This window comes from Pongo pygmaeus, chromosome 6 (assembly GCF_028885625.2).
Source record: "Pongo pygmaeus isolate AG05252 chromosome 6, NHGRI_mPonPyg2-v2.0_pri, whole genome shotgun sequence".
Lineage (NCBI taxonomy): Eukaryota > Metazoa > Chordata > Mammalia > Primates > Hominidae > Pongo > Pongo pygmaeus.
This window is the reverse complement of record NC_072379.2, coordinates 66,936,578-66,962,521: the sequence shown is the minus strand read 5'-3', so window position 1 is coordinate 66,962,521 and position 25,944 is coordinate 66,936,578. Positions and strand designations below refer to the sequence as shown.

Sequence of the window (25,944 nt, the reverse complement as noted above, 5' to 3'; positions counted from 1 at the left end):
TCCTACATATTAAGGCTAAGCTCAGCCAGCTGCAGTGGAAATTAGAGTGTCAGTGAGTTATGCAATCTTAACTTGCCCGCAATCATAACTGGTCTGGCATAACTATACTACTCTCATTCCTTGCTTGAGAAGTTTTCACAGTTTAGGATCAATCTCTTCCATTAACAAAGGCAGACTTTTATACCCTAAATGACTTTGATTGTTAGAAAGTTCTCTCTCTCATTAAGCCTGAAGATTTTATACCCAGCATGTCTACCCATTGTCTACATGTTAAGACAAGAGCACCATTAACCCTGGATCTTCCTCTAGGAAAAACATGCCCTAGCTTCTCAGCCATTTTCATGATCATTCTCTCCTAAACATTCTGTTGTCTTTCTCTCTCTTTAAGAGTCAGCAAAACTTCCCATTCCTCTAAAAGAGTAGATTTTAAATGTTCTTGTCACACACACAAAAGATAAGTATGCAAAGTAATGGATATCTTACTTAGTTTGATTTAATTATACCACAATGTAAGCATATATCAAAACAATCAAAACATCACATTGTAGCCATAAATATATACAATTATTATTTGGCAGTTAAAAATGAAACTACAATGCAAATGAATAAATTGGAAGACCTTTTTCTGTTAGTCAGAAGAGGATTCTTTTTAGCAAATTTCCAAGTAGTTGAGGTCTTTAAATCATTATTATGTCCTTACAGATATTCGTATCTCACAAGAACTCCTTAACACATGTCAGCCTTAAGCTGGTGAAAAGTTGCTCTGGGGTTGTAAATACTTTTAAGCAGTGGTCCTCTGGTGCTCTTTACCGAGACCAGGCCATTTTCTACTCCCAAATAGGACAACAGAGATTAAAATATATGGGGTCTACAATGCTTAGCAGTCTATAAACAAGTACCATTCATTATGCAATTTATTTCCTTTATAGGCAGTTTCACCCTTTTACAGAACTCAATAAAAATAACATAACATCATTCCTTCAGAAATAGAGTGAATCTTGCACAATCTACATCAAAAATATACCTTCAGAATATCTGAAAAAGAACAATCATATATTATATCTTTTAAAATATTGGCTTTAAAGGTTGTAATTCCCCAATGCTATTTCCTTGAAAAGTGTTTTGTTTCCAAAGGTATCTGTAAAGGAGTAACTGTAATATGTGGACCAAGTTAAGAGGAATGGTTAAAAATGTAATGCATTCAAAGTTTTTCCCTCATTGCTGAGGAAAGACTAGAAAGACTCTCTAATTAGAAATGAAGGATGTCATGATTATTTTTATTTTATATATTTCTTGTTAGAGCAGAAATAGGAAGATGCAGAATGGTATGATTTCTCCACTAAACCATATGAAGAAGAAATATAAATATTGGAAGGGAAAATAATTCCTCTCCCTTGACAAGATAGATAGCATGATGATTCTGCATCAGCTACCAGAATGCAGCTATACAGGGGAGAGAGGTATCAGCAATGGCTTTTCATGTTGAGCTGCTAGTTTCTGAAGAACTAGTGGAACCGTATTTATGCTCCAGGACATTTTTCACTCTGGGAAAAGGTTAATGGATAGGTGCTGTCCGCGAAGTTCTGGAATATAAAACCAGCACTGCTCTTTAGAACCAAGGCTTAAAAGAAACCAATGGAGTATGACACAGTGGTTAAGAGTACAGACTTTGGAGTCAGACAGACATGTGTTGTAAATCTGGCTGTGTCACACACAAGTGGGACTTATAGCAGCTAATTAAAGTCTCTGACTCTCAATTTTCCCATTGGTAAAATGGATGTACTCCTGCAAGTAGTACTGATACTTATCAAAAAGTGCTGTTAAAAATATTAATGTGATAAGCTTATGATATTTTTGGTATATTTCTAATCTCCAATAAACTATAAATAAATGGAGCTGTTAATAATGATTATTAAAATTTTCTAACTTTTGAGCATCTGATGGGTACAGACCAGTGTCAGAATTCCTAACAGAATTATAAAGAATATTTTATACTTTTATTTTTCTTACTTACAGGATCTTCCCTTGTACCAAAACTGTGTGTATGTTTGCTTCAGAATACTCATGTTTCCTCATCCATGGAGGCAGATTTTCCTACATCACACCAATATATATACTCAGGGATTTGAGTACCATTGTTCTCTGCAACCTCTGGCCCTAATACACTAAGCTACAATTAACAAGATTTCAAGGATTGTAAGTGGACTGTCTTCTGGAAAATAATTGTGTATTAATTTCTATTTACTCCAAGGGAAGTCTTCGAAATGCTGCCAATCATACTTGTCTCTGAATGTCATGTTTTAAAGCATAATGTTATATTCAGATTGGGTCGATGCTCCAAGAAACTAAAGAATAACAGAAGATGTTGGTCATCATAAAAGCTTATGTCTAGTTTTAGCTCAGCCTACAATCATTTTGCAAATCAATGTGCATGTAGCCAGATGCACAGCAGTTAATGAAAGAGATCTAGACTTACATTGTCAGCTTCAGACTCAAAACAGGAATCTCAATCCTGTTTCCACTCACCACTTTTCCTGTGTCTATTACCCTTATTACTGTTCTCTCAAAACTCAAAGACACTATTGATTCCCCTCTCCTCCTATGTCATTTTCATCACATTAATTACTGTGTGCCATTACTTTTATATCCACAGTGAAATTCTTCTTTTATTCAAGGCCTCACCAGCCCTTAACTGGATTATTTAAGGGCTTTTGAGCGAGTCCCCCTACCTTTAGTTTCTCTAATATCACTCACTCTAAGTGCATTCCTAGCATGATTTTTAGCGCCTTATTAGTGCCTTATTTTTTCGTTTATTTTTTTTAAATTTAATTTTATGTATGTATTTATTTATTTATTTATTTATTTATTTATTTATTTATTTTTGAGACGGAATCTCGCTCTGTCACCCAGGCTGGAGTGCAGTGGCCCGATCTTGGCTTACTGCAACCTCCACCTCCCAGATTCAAGCGATTCTCCTGCCTCAGCCTCCCGAGTAGCTGGGACTACAGGCATGCACCACTACGCCTGGCTAATTTTTGTATTTTTAGTAGAGACAAGGTTTCACCATGTTGGTCAGGCTGGTCTCGAACTCCTGACCTCGTGATCCACCCGCCTCGGCCTCCCAAAGTGCTGGGATTACAAGCATATGCCACCCGCCCGGCCTTTTCATTCAATTTTTAAAATCAATGTCTCTCCAAATTTCTTGGCCTGGCATCAGGGCCCAAATGGATGGTTCCAAGCCAATTTGACAACTGGTCTACTGTGGATCTTCTACAGCCAAAGGGCACTTAAATTATTCTGTACACTCTCAGTTTATCCCTTTTTGCATATTCCACTTCTCTTCTTGGACAGTTTTGTTCTTATTCTTACTATTCTCCAGGGTCCATCTGAAATTCTTTGCTCAGATAAAATCCCATCTTTTTTTCTTAATTCTCATAGTACCTTTTTTATGGGGCTTATTACGTTTTGACTCATAAATATTTATATGTTTATTATCTCTGTTACTACCCCTTAAGCACGTTAAAGAGAAGTCTATTTTTTATTCTATGTTATAACCACCACCAGCACCCTACTCCCACTCAGAATAAATCAAAGAGGTACAACTTATCTAAACTCATTTTCTTACCCCTTCCCAAACCTGTCTTCATTTTTGTTTTTCTGATCTCAGCACACGTTCATTCTCTTTAACCCAGGCAGAAAGTCAGACTTAATTGCCAATCTTTTCAACCCATGTTTTTAAAAGCCTGACTCCCATGAAGTCTTGTTGAATCTGCCTCCATAGTTTTTCACGTAATTCCATTGCTCTTGGTGTTCCCTTCATTCTGACTCTTAATTTTAATATTAAAGGCATACATAATCCCCCGCCTCTAATTCTTCACACTACTTCCTAGGTGATTATTCTTAAAATAAATTGATTCTAGTCACCCTTGTCCTCAAAACCTTTTACAACATTTTTTGTACCTGTTCGTTTCTAAAGAAGCAAGCTTCAAATCCTATAGTCTAATACTCAGGTTCCTCGTAGTTGGACCAAGCCTACCTCTTCAAGCTCCCTTCTTTCTGTTCATTCTGTGCTTAGAAACCAACATTCTCTTTGCCATTCTCAAGCTCTCATAGGCCTTGCCTCCACGAGTTTGGAATATCTCTCCTCCTCTCTTTTCAAGCTCTCCCTACTTCGTTTTTCCAGGTTTGCCACCGAAGGCACATCTTTCATGAAGTCATCTGTGACCCTCTTCACCGTCCTTGTGCATCCACAGGATTTGCATACACTTTATTGTGTATTGAACTATATTTATGTGGATTGAGTAGGAGGTAGTGTAGCTTAGTGATAAAGAACGACTACTCTGGAGTCATACTGACTGGGTTTGCATCATGGCTCCGCCATTTTCTGGCTGTGTGGCTTCGAGAAAGTTACTTATTTTTCCACAGTTTCCTCTTTACTGAGATGCATAACAGTGTACACCTCAGAGAATAGCTGTAAATGTTAAATAAAATTGTAAGTATAAGTCACTTGGAAGAATTCAAGTGCTCGCTATTATTGTTTGCAGGTATGTTTCTTCTAACAACTCTAAAGCCCTTGGATCCAGAGTCCAGTATATTATTTATCTTCAAATTCTCAGCCAAGTGCCTCATTCAAAGTTAGCCCGATAATTATTTGTCAAATTGATTCACCGGAGAGCTCTAGGGTCCAGTATATATCGAAGCTTTGTATTACCGGAAGTACCGTGATAATATCAGTCCTGTTAAAGAAACCAATATTTAGGGAAGCAGATGAAAAGAATCATCAGAATTTCCAAAAAGGGAATATGATTAAATGTTAATATTATAATTACAACTCTAATCAGTAGAATACAGGCGGGAATCTTTTACAAGTAATATGAAAGCTTGCAATAAATCATGAGCACGGTTTGAAGTGTGTTGTTGCCAGAGTGCAGGTTTCGATGAAGTTCTTTTCTGTAGTCATGGGCTAAAAGCTTGTCAACTCACTACCTGGGGCCATGAACTATAAGAAAAAAAAAAAAAAAGAAAAAGAAAAAAAAAAGTTCTGCAATTCAGAACAGAACCCCTAGGTGGCAACTCTGTCTTCCTTTGTTATTTATTTACCTTAAGCAAGTCAATTAATTCTCTGGGCTTCATCTTCAAAAAGAGGGAGTTGGATCACATGAAATTGTGAATCTCTTCCAGCTCTGACATTTTCTGATCACGAATCTATAAAACCCTATTTTTTCCCACTCATTTTTAGCAGGCATTTCTTCGGTGTCTATCATGATGAAAATCACAGCTGATACAGCACATATTATTTATAATGAAATGATTCTCTCCATTCTTTTTATAAGAATAAGGAGACTAATGTTAACATCATGTAATTATGGTTTTAAAGGTACAATTCATGTGAAAGTGCTCAATCTTGGGTTATGGTACATGGCAGGTGTTAATAAATGTTTATTTTCCTCCTTCCATGTGAAAAATTTCTTTTTGAACATCAAGATTCAGTGCAATTATTAACTTTATTTGTGATGCTTTCTTTCACCTTTCTACTTATTCTTAGTCAAAATCTAACAAAATATTGTTTTAATGCATATTTTAACACTGATGCCCTGATCATACTTTTTGGTAATTAGTAATTATATATCTGTCATTGCAAAAGATTTTAAACTCCTCCTGGTCGACTGCTATTAAAATATATATTAAACCTTTATCACTAACATGAGACCTGCACATACAAAAATTTCAGTGAATATTTGGTGATGAATAGATCGATGAGTGAATGAATTTCAGTTCAGTGGGAGAAGTGGTAAATAGTCTTTCCTTGCCTGGAACACTTTTGGTACTTGCCAGATTATACTGTACTTGAAATCCCACTAATAAAAAGCAACAGAGAGACTTTGATTTTACTAGTAAAAAAATAAGATTGAAAGTATTGTGTCATGGGTACAAATAATTTAAGGGTTCATTTTGAGAAATGCTGTACTGTAACACCTGTTTCTGGTGTCACTACAAGGCAAATAAGCCAATTCTGCCTTTCCAGTTTATGAATATGCCAAAAAATAACACAAATTGTCTTAAAGACTTTCCTCATCTATAGTTAATGTCTTAGCAAAACAAAACATGAGGCCAGGCGTGGTGGCTCACGCCTATATCCCAGCACTTTGGGAGGCTGAGGCAGGCAGATCACTTGCGGCCAGTAGTTTGAGACCAGCCTGGCCAACGTGGCAAAACCCTGTCTCCACTAAAAATATAAAAATTAACCAGGCATGCTGGCATATGCCTATAATCCCAGCTACTCAGGAGGCTGAGGCACAAGAATCGCTTGAACCTGGTGGGCAGAGGTTGCAGTGAACCAAGATTGCGCCACTGTACTCCAGCCTCCAGCCTGGACAGCAGAGTGAGACTCTATTTAAAAAAAAAAAAAAAAATTCAGACAAAAGCTATGCAATAGAAATCTAATGTAAGCCACAAATGCAAACCACATATATCACTATTCTTTTTAGTAGTTACATTGAAAGATCAAAAGGAGGATTTTAGCAATGTCGTTTATTTAACCTAATATATAAAAAGTATTGTCATTTTTCCATGTAATCAACATAAAATGACTTGAGACATTTTACATTCTTTTTTCCATACTCAGTCTTTGAAATCTAGTGTGTATTTTTTACCTGTAGCACATCTTTGTTTTTTAAACTTTTATTTTAAAAGTTACGTGTGTAGTGGTACATCTGCAGGTTCGTTATATGGGTAAACTTGTGTCATGGTGGTATGTGGTATAAATTATTTCCTCAACCAAGTATTAAGCCTAGATTCGTTAGTTATTTTTCCTGATCGTCTCCCTCCTCCCATCCTCCACCCTCTGAAAGGCCCCAGTGTGTGTTGTTCCCCTCTATGAGTCCATATGTTCTTATCATTTAGCTCTCTTATAAGTGAGCTAATGTCTTATTAGCTCACCTTAAAAGTGAGCTCTTATTAAAAGGTCTTATTAAAAGACATTAGCTCACTTATAAGTGAGAACATGTGGTCTTTGGTTTTCTGTTCCAGTGTTAGTTTGCTGAGGATAATGGCCTCCAGCTCCATCCATGTCCTGCAAAAGACCTGATCTTATTCCTTTTTATGTCTGCATAGTATCCCAGGTATATCTGAACCACATTTTCTTTATCCAGTCTATCATTGATGGAAAATTAGGTTAATTCCATGTCTTTGCTATTGTGAATAGTGTAAAGCACATCTTAATTCAGACTAGCCACATTTCAAGTGCTCAATAGCCACATGTGGCTATTGGCTACTACATTTGACCATGCAAGTCTAGAGGATGCACAGTTTTAGTAATGGCTACAAGTCAAGAAAAGACAAGTTTCTTCCCAAATATCTTATCACTCAGAAAATACAATGTTTTCCTAAATTAGCTCTAAAGGCAGTTTGCTTTTTACCTGTATAAGTTTTCTGATAACCTATAGTGTAATATCCCCAAAACTTGCATCTTATATTGCAGTAGATACTTTTTCTTTTTTGAGATGAAGTCTCACTTTGTCACCCAGCCTGGAGTGTACTGGCGCAATCTTGGCTCACTGCAACCTCCGCCTCCAAGGTTCAAGCGATTCTCTCATCTCAGTCACCCAAGCAGCTGGGACTATAGGTGCGTGTCACCACACCCAGCTTTTTTTTTTTTTTTGTATTTTTAGTTGAGATGGGGTTTCACCATGTTGACCAGGCTAGTCTCGAATTCCTAACCTCAACTGATCCACCCGCCTTGGCCTCCCAAGTGCTGGGATTACAAGCATGAGCCACGACGCCCAGTCAATGCTTTCGTTCTTAGTATTTTATAAACCCTCATGTCCCCTCTAAAAGACTATTCTGAAGGTCTGAGGGTCTAAGAGGTTTAGTGAGATAGCTTGGCTGGAGCTGAAAAGACAGTAGCAAAATCATGAGTTAAAGTTACTCCTTTTTTTTCTCCAAAATAACTGATCCTTTGAGAAAATATTTTACTTTAATTATAAGTGATTGGCATGTAAAATTACTTAATATTGCTTGTCTTTTATAATGATATTTTAGTTTCTTACTTTCATATTAGAAAACAGCCCACCCCATCACTAGTAAATATGCTGTACTCTATCCATAGTTAAAAATAAAAGCATTAAACAGGTTACCTTTTTAAACATATAGTATGATTAAAAGGCATTTATCTTTTAAAATAGTGTTGGATGAAGCCATTTTTATATATATACTTTTTTTTTTAACTAAGAACTCCAGGCAAATGGTGTAGTAAATTTATAAATTTTAATTCATATATATATGAATTAAAAAGAAAATGCTCAGATAGCAAATGTTAATGCCTAATGACTTTGACGTTTCCAGTCCAAAGTTTTGAATGTTCACTGCTTGATAAATGAGCTTTGGACTCTGTTTTTAAAAAAAACCTTCTTGAAGGCAATTCACTAACTTATCCAAATTGATCAATAGCTCTTGTTGGTTTGGAAAATATTAGTTTCTGAAAATTAGCTTCCATTTCTCAGTTGGTCTGGAAAAGCACCATGGAAAAGATGCCAAAATTGGTGTAGAAAGCCATTTCTTTGAAACTTCCAAACAGGTAGAAACCCCTGAAATCTGTTAACATACTAATTACATTTCCATTATGGTTTAGTACTGCCAATAATTTGGGATCATTCCTGTTCAGTTTTGGATAGTTGCCAGATAACTGCATTTTCCTTTTGGTTGAAAGATTATTTTAAGGATAGTTAATATTTTGAGTCATCTGTAGAATTAATGTTTGAATAAAAAAATAGATGATTTGGACTCTGGTCCTAGTTCTACAGCTAGCCAGCTATGCTGATTCTCTGGACTTAGGTTTACTTGTTTGTGAAATGATGAATTTAGAATAAATTATTTCTAAATCTCTAGTTCATTGCATGACTCAATTATAATTCTCAACCAATAGGAAGATAAAACATTTTAATGATGCTTTCAGTGCACACGTACTCAGAATTCTATCTCTTCTTTACCCTCAGCTACTGACTGCTAGAGTCTCAGGCTACACAAAAACGCAGAAGCTGTCCAAGACTCCTCTCTGCATTGGCCATTTAATGTGCATCTTCACTCATACTTGACTCAGTCATACTTTAGCCTGCATCTTCACTCATACTTGACTTGCTCTCTCTTTTTTTACAATAGACAAAGATGAGAATTAATTTAAAAAACTCCCCCTTTAGGCTCTAAATCCAATTACCCTTCACCTACTCAAAGACTTTTTCTCTTTACATATTTATTTTTTCCCTTTGTACCCCATTATTCACATTGGCATGTAAACATGTTCCAAAATCTCCCCTAAAAACAGAAAACTTCCTTGACTCCAAAGTCTATTGCTCTATCTCTACACAGAACCCATCTCCCTTCACCACTAAGCCTCTTGTTTACAATTTCTAGATTCTTACTTCCCATTATATTTTCAGCACACATTAACCTGGCTTATATTCCCATTACCTTATTTCAGCTACTCTTGCAAAAGCAAACAATGACAGCCATGTTTCAGCCTTCATCTAACAAGGAAGTCTCTCCTACGGTCTTTTCTTACACCACTCTTCTGGTCCTCAGCATATCTCTCTGGCCAAACTTCTCAGTACCTTTTTTCTGGTTCCTCATTTCTATCCATTCTCTAAATATTACAGTAACTCAAAGCTTTATTAGGGTGGTGTCAACCAAACATACGACCTTAAAAATATTTTGTATTTACTAATGACTCCCACACTGATATTTCTAGCACAGCCCTTTCTTCTGAACTCTAGACCTATTTATCTAACAGTCCACAGCATCTCTCTATATTGATATCTCACAAGCATCTCTACTTTCACAGGTCACAAACAGATTCTTGATCTCCCATCCTACACCAGAGACACACACATGCATGCACGCACACACATGCATGCACACACACACATGCACACAGAGTTTTTCTCTAATTATCTACTTCTCAAAAGACTAAACAGAAACTCGATTCTATCATTTGCTTGATCTCAAAATCTGGTAGTTACTCTTAATACATCCCCTCTATAATGGCATAAAATTGAACACAAAACACAAGGTCTTATCAAGTAAATATCTGTGCTTCTATTTTTTTTACCACCCCTGCTTTCATTGCAGTAACCATTGTATCATACATATTAGTAGCCTCCTAATTACACCTGTGACTTCCTGTGTGACATCAATATATTTTCTAAACTGAAAACCAGAATGACCTTTATAATCTTGTCCATTTCCTGCTCAAAAGTTTTCAATAGATCCTTTTATAATTAGGGAAAAATCTAAATGTTGTGGCATGTATATAAAGTTCTAATTTTTACCCCTATTAGGCTCACTATCTCACTCAATGCCTTCTACCTCCTCCCCCTCAGGTCATAACTCAGTCACCCTGGGCTTCATTCAGTTTCTGAAACACACCAAAGCTTTCCTATCTCAGCGTCTTTACTGATGCTATTCCTTTGCATGAAACAATGCTCTTCCCTCTCTATGTCTGACTTATACCTCATCATTCCTGAGAAAATATTGCTTCCTCAGAGATGCTTTCCTGATTTTCCCACTGTTAAGAAAGTTATTTGATATTCTTCATAAGCCTATGTATTTTCCTTTTTTTTTTTTTTTTTTTTTTTGAGATGAAGTGTCACTCTATTGCCCAGGCTGGAGTGCAGTGACATGATCTTGGCTCAATGCAACCTCTGCCTCCTGGGTTCAAGTGATTCTCCTTCCTCAGTATCCCAAGTAGCTGGGATTACAGACATATGCCACCACGCCCGGCTATTTTTTGTATTTTTAGTAGAGACGAGGTTTTATCATGTCGGTCAGGCTGGTCTTAAACTCCCAACCTCAAGCAATCTGCCTGTCTCGGCCTCCCAAAATGCTGAGATTATAGGCATGAGCCACTGCGCCCGGCCTATTTTCCTGTTTAACATAGCACAATGTTTCATTTTAATTTGTGTATTATTTACTCATTGTCTATATTTCTTTTTGAATTAAGCATCAGAAGATCAGGGATCGTGGTTATTTTATTTACTGCTAGACCCTCGGGACCAATATCACAACATAAAACACAGTAGCCGTGGAATCAATATTTGTTCGCTAAATCTAACAAGAAAGAGAACCGAGGAGAGTAAGCGGGTGGCTCATGAGAGTGACAACAGAAGCTTGTGCTCCCGGAGTCCCTCAGAGCTTTCTTCCACACCACGCTGTCTTTTCCTCTTTTGTCTCATCCCAACCCAGTGTGGACTACAGAGTTAAGGCCCATCAAGTGTTATTGCCATTGACCTCAACGTTGACTTGGCCCCATCTTCATAAGCCTAATCCCTGCGGGTCCCACTGCCTGGGCTCACAATCCAGATTCCTGAGCCTTCCTTGCCTTTATTAGATTTACAGATCTTCTCGGTGGTCTTGGCTTTCAGCTTTCCCCTCTCCCAGTTCTTCTGCAATTTTAGCATAGTGTACATCTTCAAAAGAAGCCACTTTCCATCTTCCTATTTATATTTCTTTCTTTTCTTAGTCGATGGAAAACCCTGCTAATTATGCAATGTTCTTTTTTCCTTAAACTCAAACTAATTTCTTATTTTTTAAACTATAATGAAGGACTGAAACAATGTAAAGAATATAGTTCCATACACCGTGTTTCTTCCACTACAGAAAATTTCACCATCAGTTTAACTGGAAAAGGGTAATGTACATCTTTTATCAAAAGAGACATAACCTCTCACACATGTAATCAACTTCATAGAAAAACAAAATCCCAAGATGATAAAATGTACAACAGACACGTTTATGTGATAAGGTGTTCCTCCATTAACGGCAGCCATCTTGGTGGCTTAGCAGACCAGGTGAGATAAGATGCAACTATAGCAAACAGAAATTAAACCAGAAGCACTCAAGAGAGAGATGGAAAGAATAGTTTCATTGTGTTAAATGAAGATGCACATCAGGTAGTGACAGAAACCTTTTCAGAGACTAAAGTAACTGAAAGAGAGATGAACTTAAGAATAAATTTCAGAAGAAATCACCAGACATAGCATGTAGCTAACAGGCATGCACACACTTCTAAATAAATCCAAGTCCAAAAAAATCTCAGAAATTTCAAACTGGCCCAGGACCCAAATCTTTCAGTGCACAGAACAAATCAGCCTTAATTCTCAGAATGCAATTTCTTCACATCTCCCCCTCAGTGTTCATGTAATGAATCTTTCTTGTTTTTAATGCATTATGCATTGTGTTCTGTTCCAATTCTGTTTTGTGATAGTTTTTTCTTTTTTAAAAAATTATCTCTTGAATATTTTGAGCATGCTAAGTAAATAAGGCTTTTAGGTGTTAGAGCTGTTTCTGCTTCAAAAGTGACAGAAAAATCGTAACCAAACTTGTGAATTTTATATAAGGGGAACTTTGAATTTACAGTATATTTAAATGTCATTTTTCTAAATAAATCTTAGTTATAGTCATTATTCACATAGGCTCTTAAAACAAAAGAAAATCCATCTCATAGATAGTAGTAAAAAAATCAGAAGAGTTTCTCTTTGGAGTTCAAATTTGTGTTATCTTAGTCAAATATAATAAGTAAATAAATTTTTAAATTAAATTCATATAAACCATTATAATAGTGATTACTTCTAGAGGGAAGTAAAAAGGAATGTGATTAATATTAAGCATCAATCTATGGATAATGTTATCAATAATATTCTAGTTACTGCAGTAGCTTAAACTTTTTATATACTTGTGCAGGCTCTCTGTATTATATAGTTCATAATAATTTAGTAAGTGTATTTATGTAACTTAAAGTAGTTTTATATTAATGTAGGTTATTCCAATTTACATCATTTTACTCATATTTTATGTTTAAGATTCTTTCAAATCAAATATGACTAAAATGTACTTGGATATAGCTTAGGACAACATTCAAATATAAATCTCACAACTTGAAACATGTGGAAACTATAATAGAGTTTAAAACGTAGATGATGAATTTAGTGACAGAGAAAGAAAAAAAATTACTCCCTTGAGTTGTGCCAGCTTTGAGTCTGATTTGTGACCTGTTCTTACATATTTGAAAATAGCCAGTGACTCTAGGGGATTAAAGAATGGAAGTTATGTTCTTCCCAAGAATTGCCAACACAACAGATGAATGTTCATCCAACATACATAGCAGTTTCTGAAAGCTAGCCAGTTGTGGAAACAAACATACCTGCACAGAAGGTCATGGCATTAGGAACTTGCCCCCACGTCAGGGTAATAGCAGCCTAAATGCAGCTTAAATTGTATATTGATGATACTTACCAACTTTTTCTTAGGAATTGCTTATCTTTTTACCTTCTCTGTGTCTGGGTGTGCACACACAGACTCCTACACGTATTTCTCTCTTTAGGTGATTTTGATTTTTATCCTACTTCTGTTACTGGTTTCACTTTCTGATCTTAAATCACTAAATCCTAAATCCTTTAGTCTCTCATCCCTTAAGTGAATAAATTTATCTGCTGGGATAAATGGTGTAATGAAAGCAGCTGGATTTCTTGGACAATGTGGTTTATTATAAACATAAGCTGCCATTGCTGTTATTAACATCATTGATATTATTTTAATTCCTCAGAATAATCCATATGGAAAAATAATTGGCAGGGTACAAATTTAAAAAGAAGGCAACTAAGAATTCCAAAAACCCTGCCAAATATAACAAGAAAATCAGGCATGTGTCTCTGTTTGGTAGAACAAACAAAAATTGTACCTTGGTATTCCAACATTGATCTAAAACAATTATTCCTGGGGCTCTGGAACATGCACACCAAATCACAACTATTACTAAGGAACAAAATCAGTTACGTAGAGTAAACAGTTTCTAAGAGAGGGTATATGACCTAAATGTTAGCAAGCCTAGAGTCCAAGGTCGATTTCATCAATGGTCTTACAACAAGATCCTCTTCATAAATATATAAAAATAAATATGTCTATAAACGACAAATAGAAACCACACACAGATTATAGATTTTCCAGAAAAATGACAAAAACATGCATCCCATTGTTGTGGGTCAGAAATGGTTTTTAAATATCTAATGTGTATATTGAATACTTTAATATAAATATCACATTTAATTTTTAGAACAACTCCATGAGACAAATGGTAGTATTTCTATTTTGCAGATGAATTAACTGATTGTTCAGTGAGATAATGTAACTCACTCAAGCCTAAACAATTAAAAAGTGCTAGAGGTAGAATACAAACCCAGATCTTAATAGCTAACAAACCTATTCTCACTTCTTTGTATTATGCCGATATCTCCAATTAAATGCACAAATTTCTATTTTTATATGCCAGCCAGCTGTGAGATTCACTGAACATAAGAAACTTACAAGTTTAAAAATCTACCATCAACAGGAATGACACTTGAAAATGTGGTTAGATTTGTGATGGTAAATTTACATTTTCCTCAATTTCAAGAATTTCCTGAAGCCTTTCTTTTGATCCAGGATGTACATCTCAGAACCCAGCTGGCATTCTGCCTTGAAATTGAGCAGCATTGCTTGGGCTTAACTGCCTTGACCTCATGATTGTTAAGTTCTGCCCTGTAGAGCTCTCCAAGCCTAATAGGGTATCAAGAGCAGACCAGTCTTGGCATTCTTTCAGGACCTTTTCAAGACTGGTACCATCTTATTTAGATGAGGCAGATCTTCATTTTGCAGTTTTTACATGAATATGTCTCGCCCTAACAAGGCTGATATCCTCAGTGCCCAATAAAAACTCCATTTCATTGCCTTTACCTCTTCTCCATGACTTTACAAACGTTAATAGTTTTGCTTTGCACACTTTTCCTCTGCCCACTGGAAATCTATTCTGTCTCCAAGGCTTACATGAAGAGAAAGTGATCTCTTGCTTATACCTTTTATTTTGAACTCTGTTTAAATTTGTTGTCATGTGCTATACTGATCAGCCCTCATAATATTTAAGGATAGTTTGAGATTCATAATTCAACACTAAGGCTTAAGCCTTAATGGCAGGAACAATTTAGGTCCAATATCTTAGATGCAAAATTCTGGTAACATGGGAGTTGTGCTTGTTGATTGATTGACTGTGCTAGTCTCTTCTGGAAAATAGATAAAAAGAATGATTGGGACTTAGCCTTTAAGACATCCTGCCTGGTCCATGTATTCAAGGGTGGGGAGCAAATAATGAGGTCAGGCCTCAATGAAAGACTTTTTCGTGAAAATTTCCAAAGTTCCACACAACACAATAGAAAAAGTACAGACTTTGAAACAGTATTGCTCTGACTTAAAGTACTGACTAAGCTGATTAAATAACAGTGGACCCTAGGTAAGTTCCTTTTTCTATTTAAACTTTATAAAATACCACATTTTTCACAAAGTTGTTAAAATTAGAAATAATAATACATGTGGAAGCATCTGGACATTAGTTAACTATTAATAAATCTTGTCTAGAATTATTTCTATAGGGTAAATAGATCAGGGCACTCTATCTCCCAAGTTGATCTATTTATTTAACCATTAATATTTTCTTTTTGCCTTGACCACATGATTTTATTCAATATTTAACGATAGATTACGAACTAATGGAACTTAGAGTTGCTTCTTGGGAGTTTTACTATTGGTACTAATAAATCATGGGCAGCAGTTAAGGTTATAATAGTCATTATTGAAATCTAGGTATTTAATTGAGGTATCTGTGAATAATACATCATGTAATAAACATGGCTTGTAAAGCTACTATTCAGGCAGTTCAAGTTTCTAAGATATTAAGTATCTTTATTAGATGTGTTAATTTGTACTGTCACTTTTCAACAAGTATTTACATAGTTCTAAATGTTTTTTGAATACTTTGTTTTATGGCATACATAATGGTCACCATATTCACACTATTTGATTTGCCTAATTTATATAATTATCTTGTTAATCTGATTACCAAATATCTTTATGATAGAGTTTCTACCACCCTCTCTCACTCCAAAAGAAAAACAAAAGAAGAGGTGTTTTATGTTTCCTCATTCGGTTTTAGACTAAATATTTACAAAACTTTTCTAATATAGATATTTTGGTACATTTTCATAGTTGCTAATGTAAATATCCTAATTAAATCAAAACCTAACTAGATACATACTATTCAGGAACAACGAAAACAAAAAGAATGGGTCAAACTAGGGTTGATGAAAGGTGTGGGAGAAATATTGAGAGCCAGAGCATCACTAGTGGACTCTAGGTCCCAGGCAGGCAAGGAGCAGCACAGGCCAGCAGAGAGAAAGCAGCAGCTGATGCTCACTGATCTCTTACTCTATGCCAGGGCCAGAACTAGCAGCTTTAGAAACGTTGTTTTCTGAGATTTACAAGAACTCCATGAAATAGGTACTAATATTTTCCTCCTTTTAGGAATAATGAGACTGATTTGGTGAAGAAATACAACTTTTCCACTGACACAGTTATATTGAGTGAGATGTATGAATCTAATCTGATTGTCATTTAATTTTAATGAAGTATATATAGATTAGATCTGCAGTTATAAGGACTGCATGGCTTTGTACATTACAGAGGAAAGTAGTCACACAGTTTCTTCTCTCTTTCTCTTTTCTAGAAATATGCTCAATGAGAGTCTAATTATCAAGGCATTGTCCATTTCGCATGTTGAAACATCTATCTGTAGAGTGGCCGCAAGAAAATTTCTCTAGATTACTAAGACAAATTGAAATATTTAGACCAATGCTGGACCTAGTTATTTAGGTACAGAAGTTCCATTTGCGTGAATAGGGCCATATATACATATATATATGTTATATATAGGATCATATATATTATATATATGATATATATAGGATCATATATACATATATATATAACTTTTTTAATGAAGTAGTGAAATGAAATTTGGTTCACTTCACAAGTAAAATGATGGTTCAGACCCAAAAACTGTTGCAGTTTCTCTCACCTTTGGTCACCTTTGGTTTGCGTGTGTGTGTATGCAAGTGCATACACACACACACACACACACACACACACATCAAAATCTATTATAGCTTTTATTGAAGCCAAGGAGAGACATTTCAGGGTGGATTAATCTACCAATATGATTAGTTGTTGCATGAAAGCCAAAGAATATACAAAAAAGTTAGATAGTTTGGTTCTATTGAAAGTACACATTGGATAATCTGGCTCATAATTAAGGCAATAAAGAGACCCAACTAAGATATATTTTAGGCAAAAATGTCCAAATTAAAAGGTTTGACTTTATTCAGATGTTTCTATCAAGCAAACTGTCAATTAGTAGGTGACTGATGCAAATATTATTAGTTATCTCTTAATGTTTCTAGGACAAAGACTTCAAGACCAGTTATACCCTTGAATAAGAACAAAAATCTCAAAGCAGATTTTGTCATGGACTTTGGATAGAAATTCCAGTATGTGCCATTTACATGTGAACAGAATCTAGACTAAGAAATTCCTGAAATAAATAAAAATGTGACAAAACTCACCATATTTTCTATTATACCACTATCAATGTACACCAGAAATGAACACATATTTACATCTCTTTTGACGCATGGTATGGCCCCCTGAATAATAACTATATTTCCCAGTAGTTTGGCTTGCCTAACTTATCTGATTGTCAATCATCCAACTGCTTATGCCCAGTGGATAATCAGTAGCATTTGAAAATGAGAGTATGAATCATATAAGAAAGAGATTCTTTACCTGGGCTCTACAGAATCCATTAATGGGCTTTATTATATGCAAAAATTTCATGAAAATTGGTTTATATACCCAGAACAAAGTTATTTTTTCTACATGGAGAAATGTCTGTGAAACTTCAATAATATAATGGTGCCTAATTTTGATGAGGGAGTAGGGAAGAGGACTTTAGTTATAACTTTGAACAACATTTTGAATGTATTTATAAATTACTTGTATAATTTAAGTTAATTTTAAAATGGGGCATAAAAATCCATTTGTAATTTTTTGGGAGGATAGGAGCAGCATTTTCATCTTATGCTAAAGGATATGAATCCCTTATGTTAAGTACTTGATCTGGGAGAAAAAATGATGTATTACCTGGTTAGAGACACAGTAGTTTCAAATTGTGTACATTTGAAGTAACTGAGGGGTTTCTTTCACTTTATTTTATTTCTTTTTTATTAAATATATTTAAAAGGCTTAAATATTAAAAATAATACTTTGGAGCAGCTATAATTTATATACAGCACCTCATTTGGATTGCTATAATATAGATCAGAATGTACAGAGGTGAATTTCAACAAAATCCTACAATTGGCTGAGTTGTTGCCATGGTAAACCAAGAGTCTACATAAAAGGTATGTGTGTTGGCTATGCTGTAAATTTCGCTGAAGCAAAACATCAGATTTATTAAGCATATAAAGATATAATGTATAAATCGAATATGCTCCAGAAAAATAAGCAATAAAACCTGTAAACATTAAATGATTTAGATAAGAAAACTTTTAAATATTTAAAAATACTACCTCGTGGTTTACATGTGGGAGAACTAGGCTTAGAAAAGTTTGTTTAATAAATTAAGTTTTACAGGATATTATCAGATATGTTAATAGATGGATGGAATTTTAGCATAATATATATAAAATACAACTTAGCATCATATTTCGTTCTGGATACCACCATTTGAATCTTTAGATTTCCAAATCTCAACCTACAACAATAAAATTCTCAGGGATTTATAAATCTGTGTGCTACTAAACCTAGTCCATTCCCATTATAGATGATGCACTGGAGGCTGAGAAGAGTGACTTTCACACAGCAACTTGGAAACAGAGCTCTGTCCATTTAACTTCCTGTCTATAAATCTGATACATCAGTTATAATTCACATGACTATATCTTTTCCAAGGCATTTTACTCAATAGTTTATTAATTGTTATCTAACAGTTATACCTCTGATTTTGTGCTTTCATTGTAGATGACCATATCAGCTATAACAAAGAATCAAGAAGAAACAAAAATGCTATAATGACACCTATAGCTTTCTTTATGAAATTATAGTTAACTGATTTTTCCTTCTAATTGCCCATATTTAAAAATTTATCACAGGAAGCATCCCTGCCTGATTAATCAGATGAAATAGTGCCTGGAAATAATCTGTGTAAGCATCCATCTCATACATTTTAAGCCCTTATCTTTATTTTTAAGCCATCTTTCAGTTTTTTGTATTTCCATATTCAGGGCCAAAAAATCAAAATGCAGCAGTTGCTTAAAACCTTAATGCACTTCTCCTAGATAAAAAGCTTATGATTTTAGGGTCTCTCTATATAAAAATAATCCTTTTATAGTGCAGCTTTTATTTCCACTGACTTTTAAATTTAATTCAGAAATCTTATAGTAATGATATTAATGTATCAAAAGGAGTTTTACAGCACTAATCAAAATATAGTTTGATTGTAGACTACATGTATTGTGACAGGTTAATTATTGTAAAATCTTATTAGGCATTTATAAGTAATCCAGATTTTTAATTCATAGTTTAGCAAAGAGATGAATAATTTTCTATCTAGCTTTCTTCTGCATTTCCTTAGTATCACTTTGGGAAGGGGAAGTAAGAATGGGTATTATTATTATTATTTGAAATATGAGAAAGTAAATCTGTCGCCTCAAACTGGCACACAGTCTCCTATGGTCTGGCCCCAATCATTTTTTCTATCCTTATCTTCCTCTTACACACCTAAGCCCCAGAAAAATAGAAGAGCCTACTCTTCCTGGACCACAACCCAACCTGTCCCAGTTTTTTGCCTTCATCTATGCTGACTGAAAGATTTTCTTTTCTCATGCCCTCCACTGCCAGTCTGTGCACTCAGTATTAGCTGCTCATATTTACTCAGTGCTTACTACAGTCCATTCAATTTACTAAGAACATTACAATCAGCGCTTTGTATTCCCAGGTCCTGCATCCATGAATACAAACCAACCTCTGATTGAAAATATTTGGGGAAAAAACTAATACAACAACAATAATAATACAAAGGAAATACAGTATAACAACTATTTACATAGCATTTACATTGTTTTAGGTATTATAAGTAATCTAGAGATGATGTAAGGTATATTGGAAGATGTGCCTAGGTTATTGCAAATACTGCACTATTTTACATAAGGGACATCAGCATCCTCAGATTTTGGTAACCAGGAGTGCCCTGGAACCAATCCCCTATGAATAGGGAGGGCCAACCGTATTTAATTTGTTCCTTTTAACGACCCCATTTTATAGATAAGGAAACTTGGGCTAGTCACCCAGCTAAGTAAGTGGTAGATATGGGATTTGCAACCAGGTAGCATGGCTTCAGATCTTACACTGTGAAGCGTTAGTTAACACTGCAGTACATTGATTCTAAGTCCTGATAAACTTCCAAGATCAAGAATAAAATAATACTTCTTTCATGGATATTTCATTGACCACCCCAATCTTTCTCCCCCTTTTTTGCCTCTGTATCTCTCTGAAGTCACATTCTAATTTATCATTGCTGGCAAAGTTAGTAATGTACCATTTTGTTTCCTCCACTATGGAGTAGTTTTTTTAAGACAGTGCTCTGATTCATCTTTATAGTATTGGTAGTGAATGGTAAAATGCCTTTCACATGCTAAGCCCTCTACAAATATTGGCTACATAAATTCATCATTGAAGAAACTGAGGTAGTTGAGACTGTACCATAAATGACTTCCCCAAAATAATTTAGAAACTACTTAGCCAGTCTGCCACTCAATAAACACAATGATCCCAACTGGGTATTTGTTTCTTCACAAATTTCACTTTTTAAATGGGTTTATAAAAGTGAGCAACTGTTTGGGCATTCTGGTGTCAAACCCATTCATTCAGTCAGATGTATTGTTTGATTTTACTGAATCAGATAATAGAATTCAAAACTATTGTTTGAGAAACCCAAATGAATTTTGCTCCCTCTAAACAACCAGTTAAAAAAGGAAATAATTCTTTATTATAATGACTATGTAGATATGACTGACTTATTTGCTTTTCCATGAGGTGATTCAAAATTTTAATTTTCTATACATACACATCTAGATAATAGTAAATAGTCTGAGAAAAAGAAAAAATATTTAACCATTTTTTTCTTACATGATACTAAGCTAACATAACCATTTTTAATTCTCAAAGATAAACTGGATACTTTAGTATTATCCAGGGAAAACCTAACTTCATTAACTCAGTTTGTTGAATTTCAGGGGGGGATTGAGCTGTAGAGTATTTAAGGCTTCTCCCCATTAAGATATCATAAGATCACCTTTTCTCCCTCTTTCCTTAAATGTTGACATTACACTTCATTTTGACAGTTGTTCAATGAAGTTTTAAAGTGTTATTTCTGTTTATATGATAACAACAAAAACAAGAACAATAACTACAACTCTCCAAATAATTACTGCCACATATAAAATGAACAATTACCAGATTTAAGATGTCTTTATCCTTTCAAACTCAAATTTAATATATACATTGACAAAAATTACATGACAAAGAACAAGATAATTATTTGGAGGCTGATAGTAACTTATTATTGAATTCAAAGTAAGGATTCTTGGATGAATTCAATGTTAGAATTGAACACTATTTTTCTTTCTTGTAGTTCTGAAATTTAAAAACATTTATCTCACCTGAAAAAATATATAAAAACTAATTATCCAAAGCAAAATTTTGCCAGTTTCAAAAAAAAGTTAGAGCATCTTTCAAAAATGAATTACTTTTGAATAATTTTTCTTGAATTCCATAATAATCATTTTCTTTTAGTGACTTAAAGCTCAAGTGATTAAGCCATGATGGTTAAACATGCTACAGATTATCAGTGACAGAATACTTTCTATTGAATTATCTTGAAAAGTAGGATCAAGCTAGACATCCAGAAGTATATGACATGTATATAGCTTGAAGGAAGGAAAAAACTGGTTTTCACAATTAGATTCACATTAGGAATGGTGCTGAGTTATTTTACTGAATCTTGGTGGAAGAAATGGGTCTCTAAGGCTTTCTTGGAGATTCATCCTAATAAAAAAGAAGCTTGTTGAATCTGACATCTGACCTAGAGATAACTATGACAGTTTCTCTGAGCAGTTAGGTACTCTGTAAGCGGAATTATTCTCCATTTAGAATGTTGTTACACATATTACCATTTGATGTTTTTCTAACTTACTGTCTAGAACTTACAAAAGCGTTTTCAGAGGTGAAATATCAGAAATGTAGCAAAGGAAAATTAAGAGCAATGTTTTCTGGAATGAAATCACCCACAAACTTCCTTTCACACTCACACCACATTTCTCTTTTTGTTATTGATGTTGCCTCTGGTGTACCTTGGGCATTATTGCCCAGGGATAAATGCATAACTATCCCTGCTTGTTCTCTGATACAAAAAAAATGATGGAACACTCTTATTTTGATTTTCCTTGTAGAAGGAACAAAAGATTAAGTGAGCCTGCCCTTGACAGGTGTGACACCCCCCCTCCCCCCGCCTTCCAAACAGCACCACTGGGCAAAGCAGCCTTTTGTAGAATCAGCCAGTGGAAACTAACCCCCCACCCCCACCTTTAAACAAAGCCATTTAATTTGGTCTTAAGCCCAACTAAGGAAACAAAACAAAACAAAAAACGAATAAAGGACAATATAAAGAAGCATAGCTTGTCAGCATGAACCTACATGCAAGCCAGAGATTTATGATTTTGTTTCCCAGGGAGGGAGTGACTAATGCGCGCACCCTGACCATCACCGTAAAGAGGTAGAGAGTGAAATGGCTTAACGTACACACACCCCGCTCCATACCGGGGACGAGTCTCCGAGCTGCGGCTTGTGCTCTCGGAGGGCCAGGCTGAAGCTGACCGCCCCCACGGCCACGCTGGACACCCCCAGCCCTATCTCCAGCACGGAGAGCACCAGGAGGCTCCCAATAATCTGACCGCTGGTGCACATCCTTCCTCGGTCATCTTCCTTCCAGATCAGAGAGGGAAATCAACCATCTACCTTTTTTTCTTCCACTATTCTCCTTACCCCTTCCACCCCCTACCAGATCCCAAAACTTTTCTTTCTTCAAGAGCGAGGCATTATCCACAAGGGCTGGATTTCCAGAAACGAAGACCTTCCCTGGCTGGGCCAGAGGCAAAGGAGCTGCTCCACCCCCTGGCACGTTCAGATAGGGATCGTAGAAGGATCTTTCCGGGTTCGGTGGTGCGAAGATTGCACACCAGTACCAGGGCTTTTAAGGAGCCGGAAACCTGGAGGAGCCCAGGGAGCTCCGAGCCTTGCTCCCCAGGCGCTGTCCAGAGTTCTGCCGCGTCCCAAATCTCCGCAGGGAAACCCGCGCCCTCCTCAGCGTACTAGACCCTTTCACACGGTCCCTTCTGTTTTATTGCCGAGGAGAGGAGCTTTGCTTCGCGGAGATCCAAAGGGAACTGCTCCGAGCTTCTCTCTCCCTCTCCCTTTCGTCTCCTCTCCTTTGTTTTCGTGGCAATGCAAAGTGCTTCTGCAAGTCTCTGGGTCCCCAGGCAGAGCGGGCGGATGATATTCAGCACCACGCTCCTTGCAGTTGCTATGTCGCCAGAAAAAGCGACCTTGTCTGATGGCCTCTTTCCGTCTGGGTTTCTTCTCCCTCGTCGTCGTCCTCTTCCTCCCCCTTTCTCTCGAGCTGATTCTCTCTCATTGCTATGACCTCATTGGGATTTAGGAGGTTGAGGGAGGAGGAAAAAGCCTGATGTATTTGTAGATCCAGGACCAATACTCTTGGCTGGCCTTTGATCCGCCCCGCCCCCGGACCGCAGCAACAGAAATCCAGGCGACCCCTACCTCCGCTTCTCCCCGTGGCTCCTTTCTGGGCTTCTATCCAGCGGAGAGGGGAGGCGATGCCTACGTCAACGCGGGCTCATTCTGAGAAAAACTTTCTTTGGCTTGTACGCGGGGTAGGGGGAGCAGTGAGCAAAGAAAGACGGAAACCCCAGGGGGGTGGAAAAAGCCAGACTCCTAATGTCACTAGGACTCTCAAGGCCCCTCACCAAGGAACTCCCCTGTCTAGGAGAGCTAGATTCAAACCTACTTACAAGGAATGTCCACTCCCGGCTATCATAGCCTGTCACCTTCCCTGTCGGAGGGCAAAGAAGCAGTTGACGGGGGCCACACCTCCACGGTGATTTTGTTCTTCTGCAGCCGCAGACCCTTGCTTTCCCCTAGGGGCGTGACCACACGTTCTGGGATGCATAGCTAGACCCAGCTGAGCTGGGATTATATATTCTCAACCAAATTCAAGAGATGTGTATGCATTAGAACAGGCATTATTTAAAAAAAAAAAAAACACGTCTGGCTTAATGCACAACTATTTTTGACGGTCTACTTTCATCAGAATCTTCAGGGCAGGGGCCAGTCCAGCTTGGCCTGGGATATTTTTGCATTGTCTTTTGATGTCTATGAGATTCTAGATGTCTAGGGATCGCTGTGTTTAGACCCCATTTTCATTACTCTAGCTTTATGAAAAATCTCAAGGTATTCTATCAAGGAGATCTAGGAAGTGGGGGATAAAGAGAGGGTTTTGGGTGTGGGTCATCTTTCTCAAAAACTGGGTTCTCCAGTTCGAGATGGACTGAAGGAAAATAGAACAAAGGAAGATGAGGTTAGGGTACAATAACACAAGACTAGGGCATCTTGACTTCTATACACATGCAGATCAGTGCAGTGCAGGCACCTCTGTGATTAGAGGCTTCTTAAAGCTCCCATGATGAGAACATAAAAGCTCGGTGACCTATAGCATAAGTTCTGTAACATAAATGCCAGTTTCAGTTTCCTTAAATTTGATTAAGGGCTTCTTTTAGAGTTTAAACTCAATTCTACACTATACTTTTTTTCATATGTTTATATGCTATAATGTAAAAATTTGAGTCCTCTTCTCTTAAAAATAAAACAAATGCAAGGAAGAAGAGTTACAATTTATTAGGCCTTAAAGAGCTTCAGTTATTGTGATATTTGGAGTACAAATAAACATTGGTACTGAATGATAATTAGTGGATTCATTTCTATACTTTTAAATTCTCAGAGACATGCTAAAGTACCTCATTAGTGTATGGCTTTAATGATGTAAAGTTTATTTAATTTAAATATTACAGAAGTCATCTAAATGATCCAATTTATATGCATAAATAATACAGCATATATGTTGTTGAAGTTTTGCTTTGTCTTTAGTCACTTCTTTTCTTTAGGAAAAAAATGCTTCTCTGTTAGGAAGACAACAAGTTGTAATATTAAAATGAATTGATTAATGGAGACATATAGGAAGTGAAATAAACTTTTGTAGAGAACATAGGGATGGTATTAACAATAGCTGAATTTCACAGAGAAAAAGAAACAAACAAAACTTATATTGTGGTTAACATTTTATCTCTGAATGTGATGGCTTGGAATATAAGATTGGTTATCATATGCCTGATTAAAACCAATCTTGATTGATTCTGGGTCATTGGTTAGAAATCCAAAACTTTTGAAAATTAAATTGTATGTGGAAGAAATTCAACTCATCTTCACATAAGTAACTACCAATAATTCACAATAAAACAAATATTTTTAGAAATAAAAACAATTATTTTCTATAGAGGAAACGGCTGTTTTGGGTTTTAAAACATGAGCATCAGTGTTAAAATTTTCAAAAAAAATTGCGTTATCTTTTTTGGGACACAGAGGATATTTTTTGTGCCTTTTAAAAATCATGTAATGATCCTCCTAAGATAAACCCAAATACACCTAAAATTTCCTCCTAAATATAGAAATCAAGAAAAAAGTTCAAACTGACAAATTATTTATGATTCTTATTATAATTATCCCTCCAAATTATTTGCTAGACAAATAATTATAGGATAAAAACTATGAATCAAGAAAAAATCATATGAAGCACACCACTATCCAAATACCAGTAGCTCCACAATTTCTGAATTTGATTTTTCTAAC

General features: G+C 35.9%; 1 protein-coding gene across 4 annotated transcripts in view; it reads right to left on the bottom strand.

Annotated features, from left to right (window-relative positions):
- Positions 1-23,793, bottom strand: part of TMEM196 (transmembrane protein 196) — a 51,507-nt gene extending 27,714 nt beyond the window's left edge. For 2 of the 4 annotated variants that reach the window (XM_054495649.2, XM_054495647.2), the window contains exon 1: positions 22,768-23,793. In XM_054495649.2, the coding sequence (XP_054351624.1) occupies positions 22,768-22,932 (165 nt within the window). In that variant the 5' untranslated portion in view covers positions 22,933-23,793. The remainder of the gene's footprint in view (positions 1-22,767) is intronic. The other 2 variants (XM_054495650.2, XM_054495648.2) reach the window with 1 other exon arrangement.
- Positions 23,794-25,944: the final 2,151 nt, after the last annotated feature.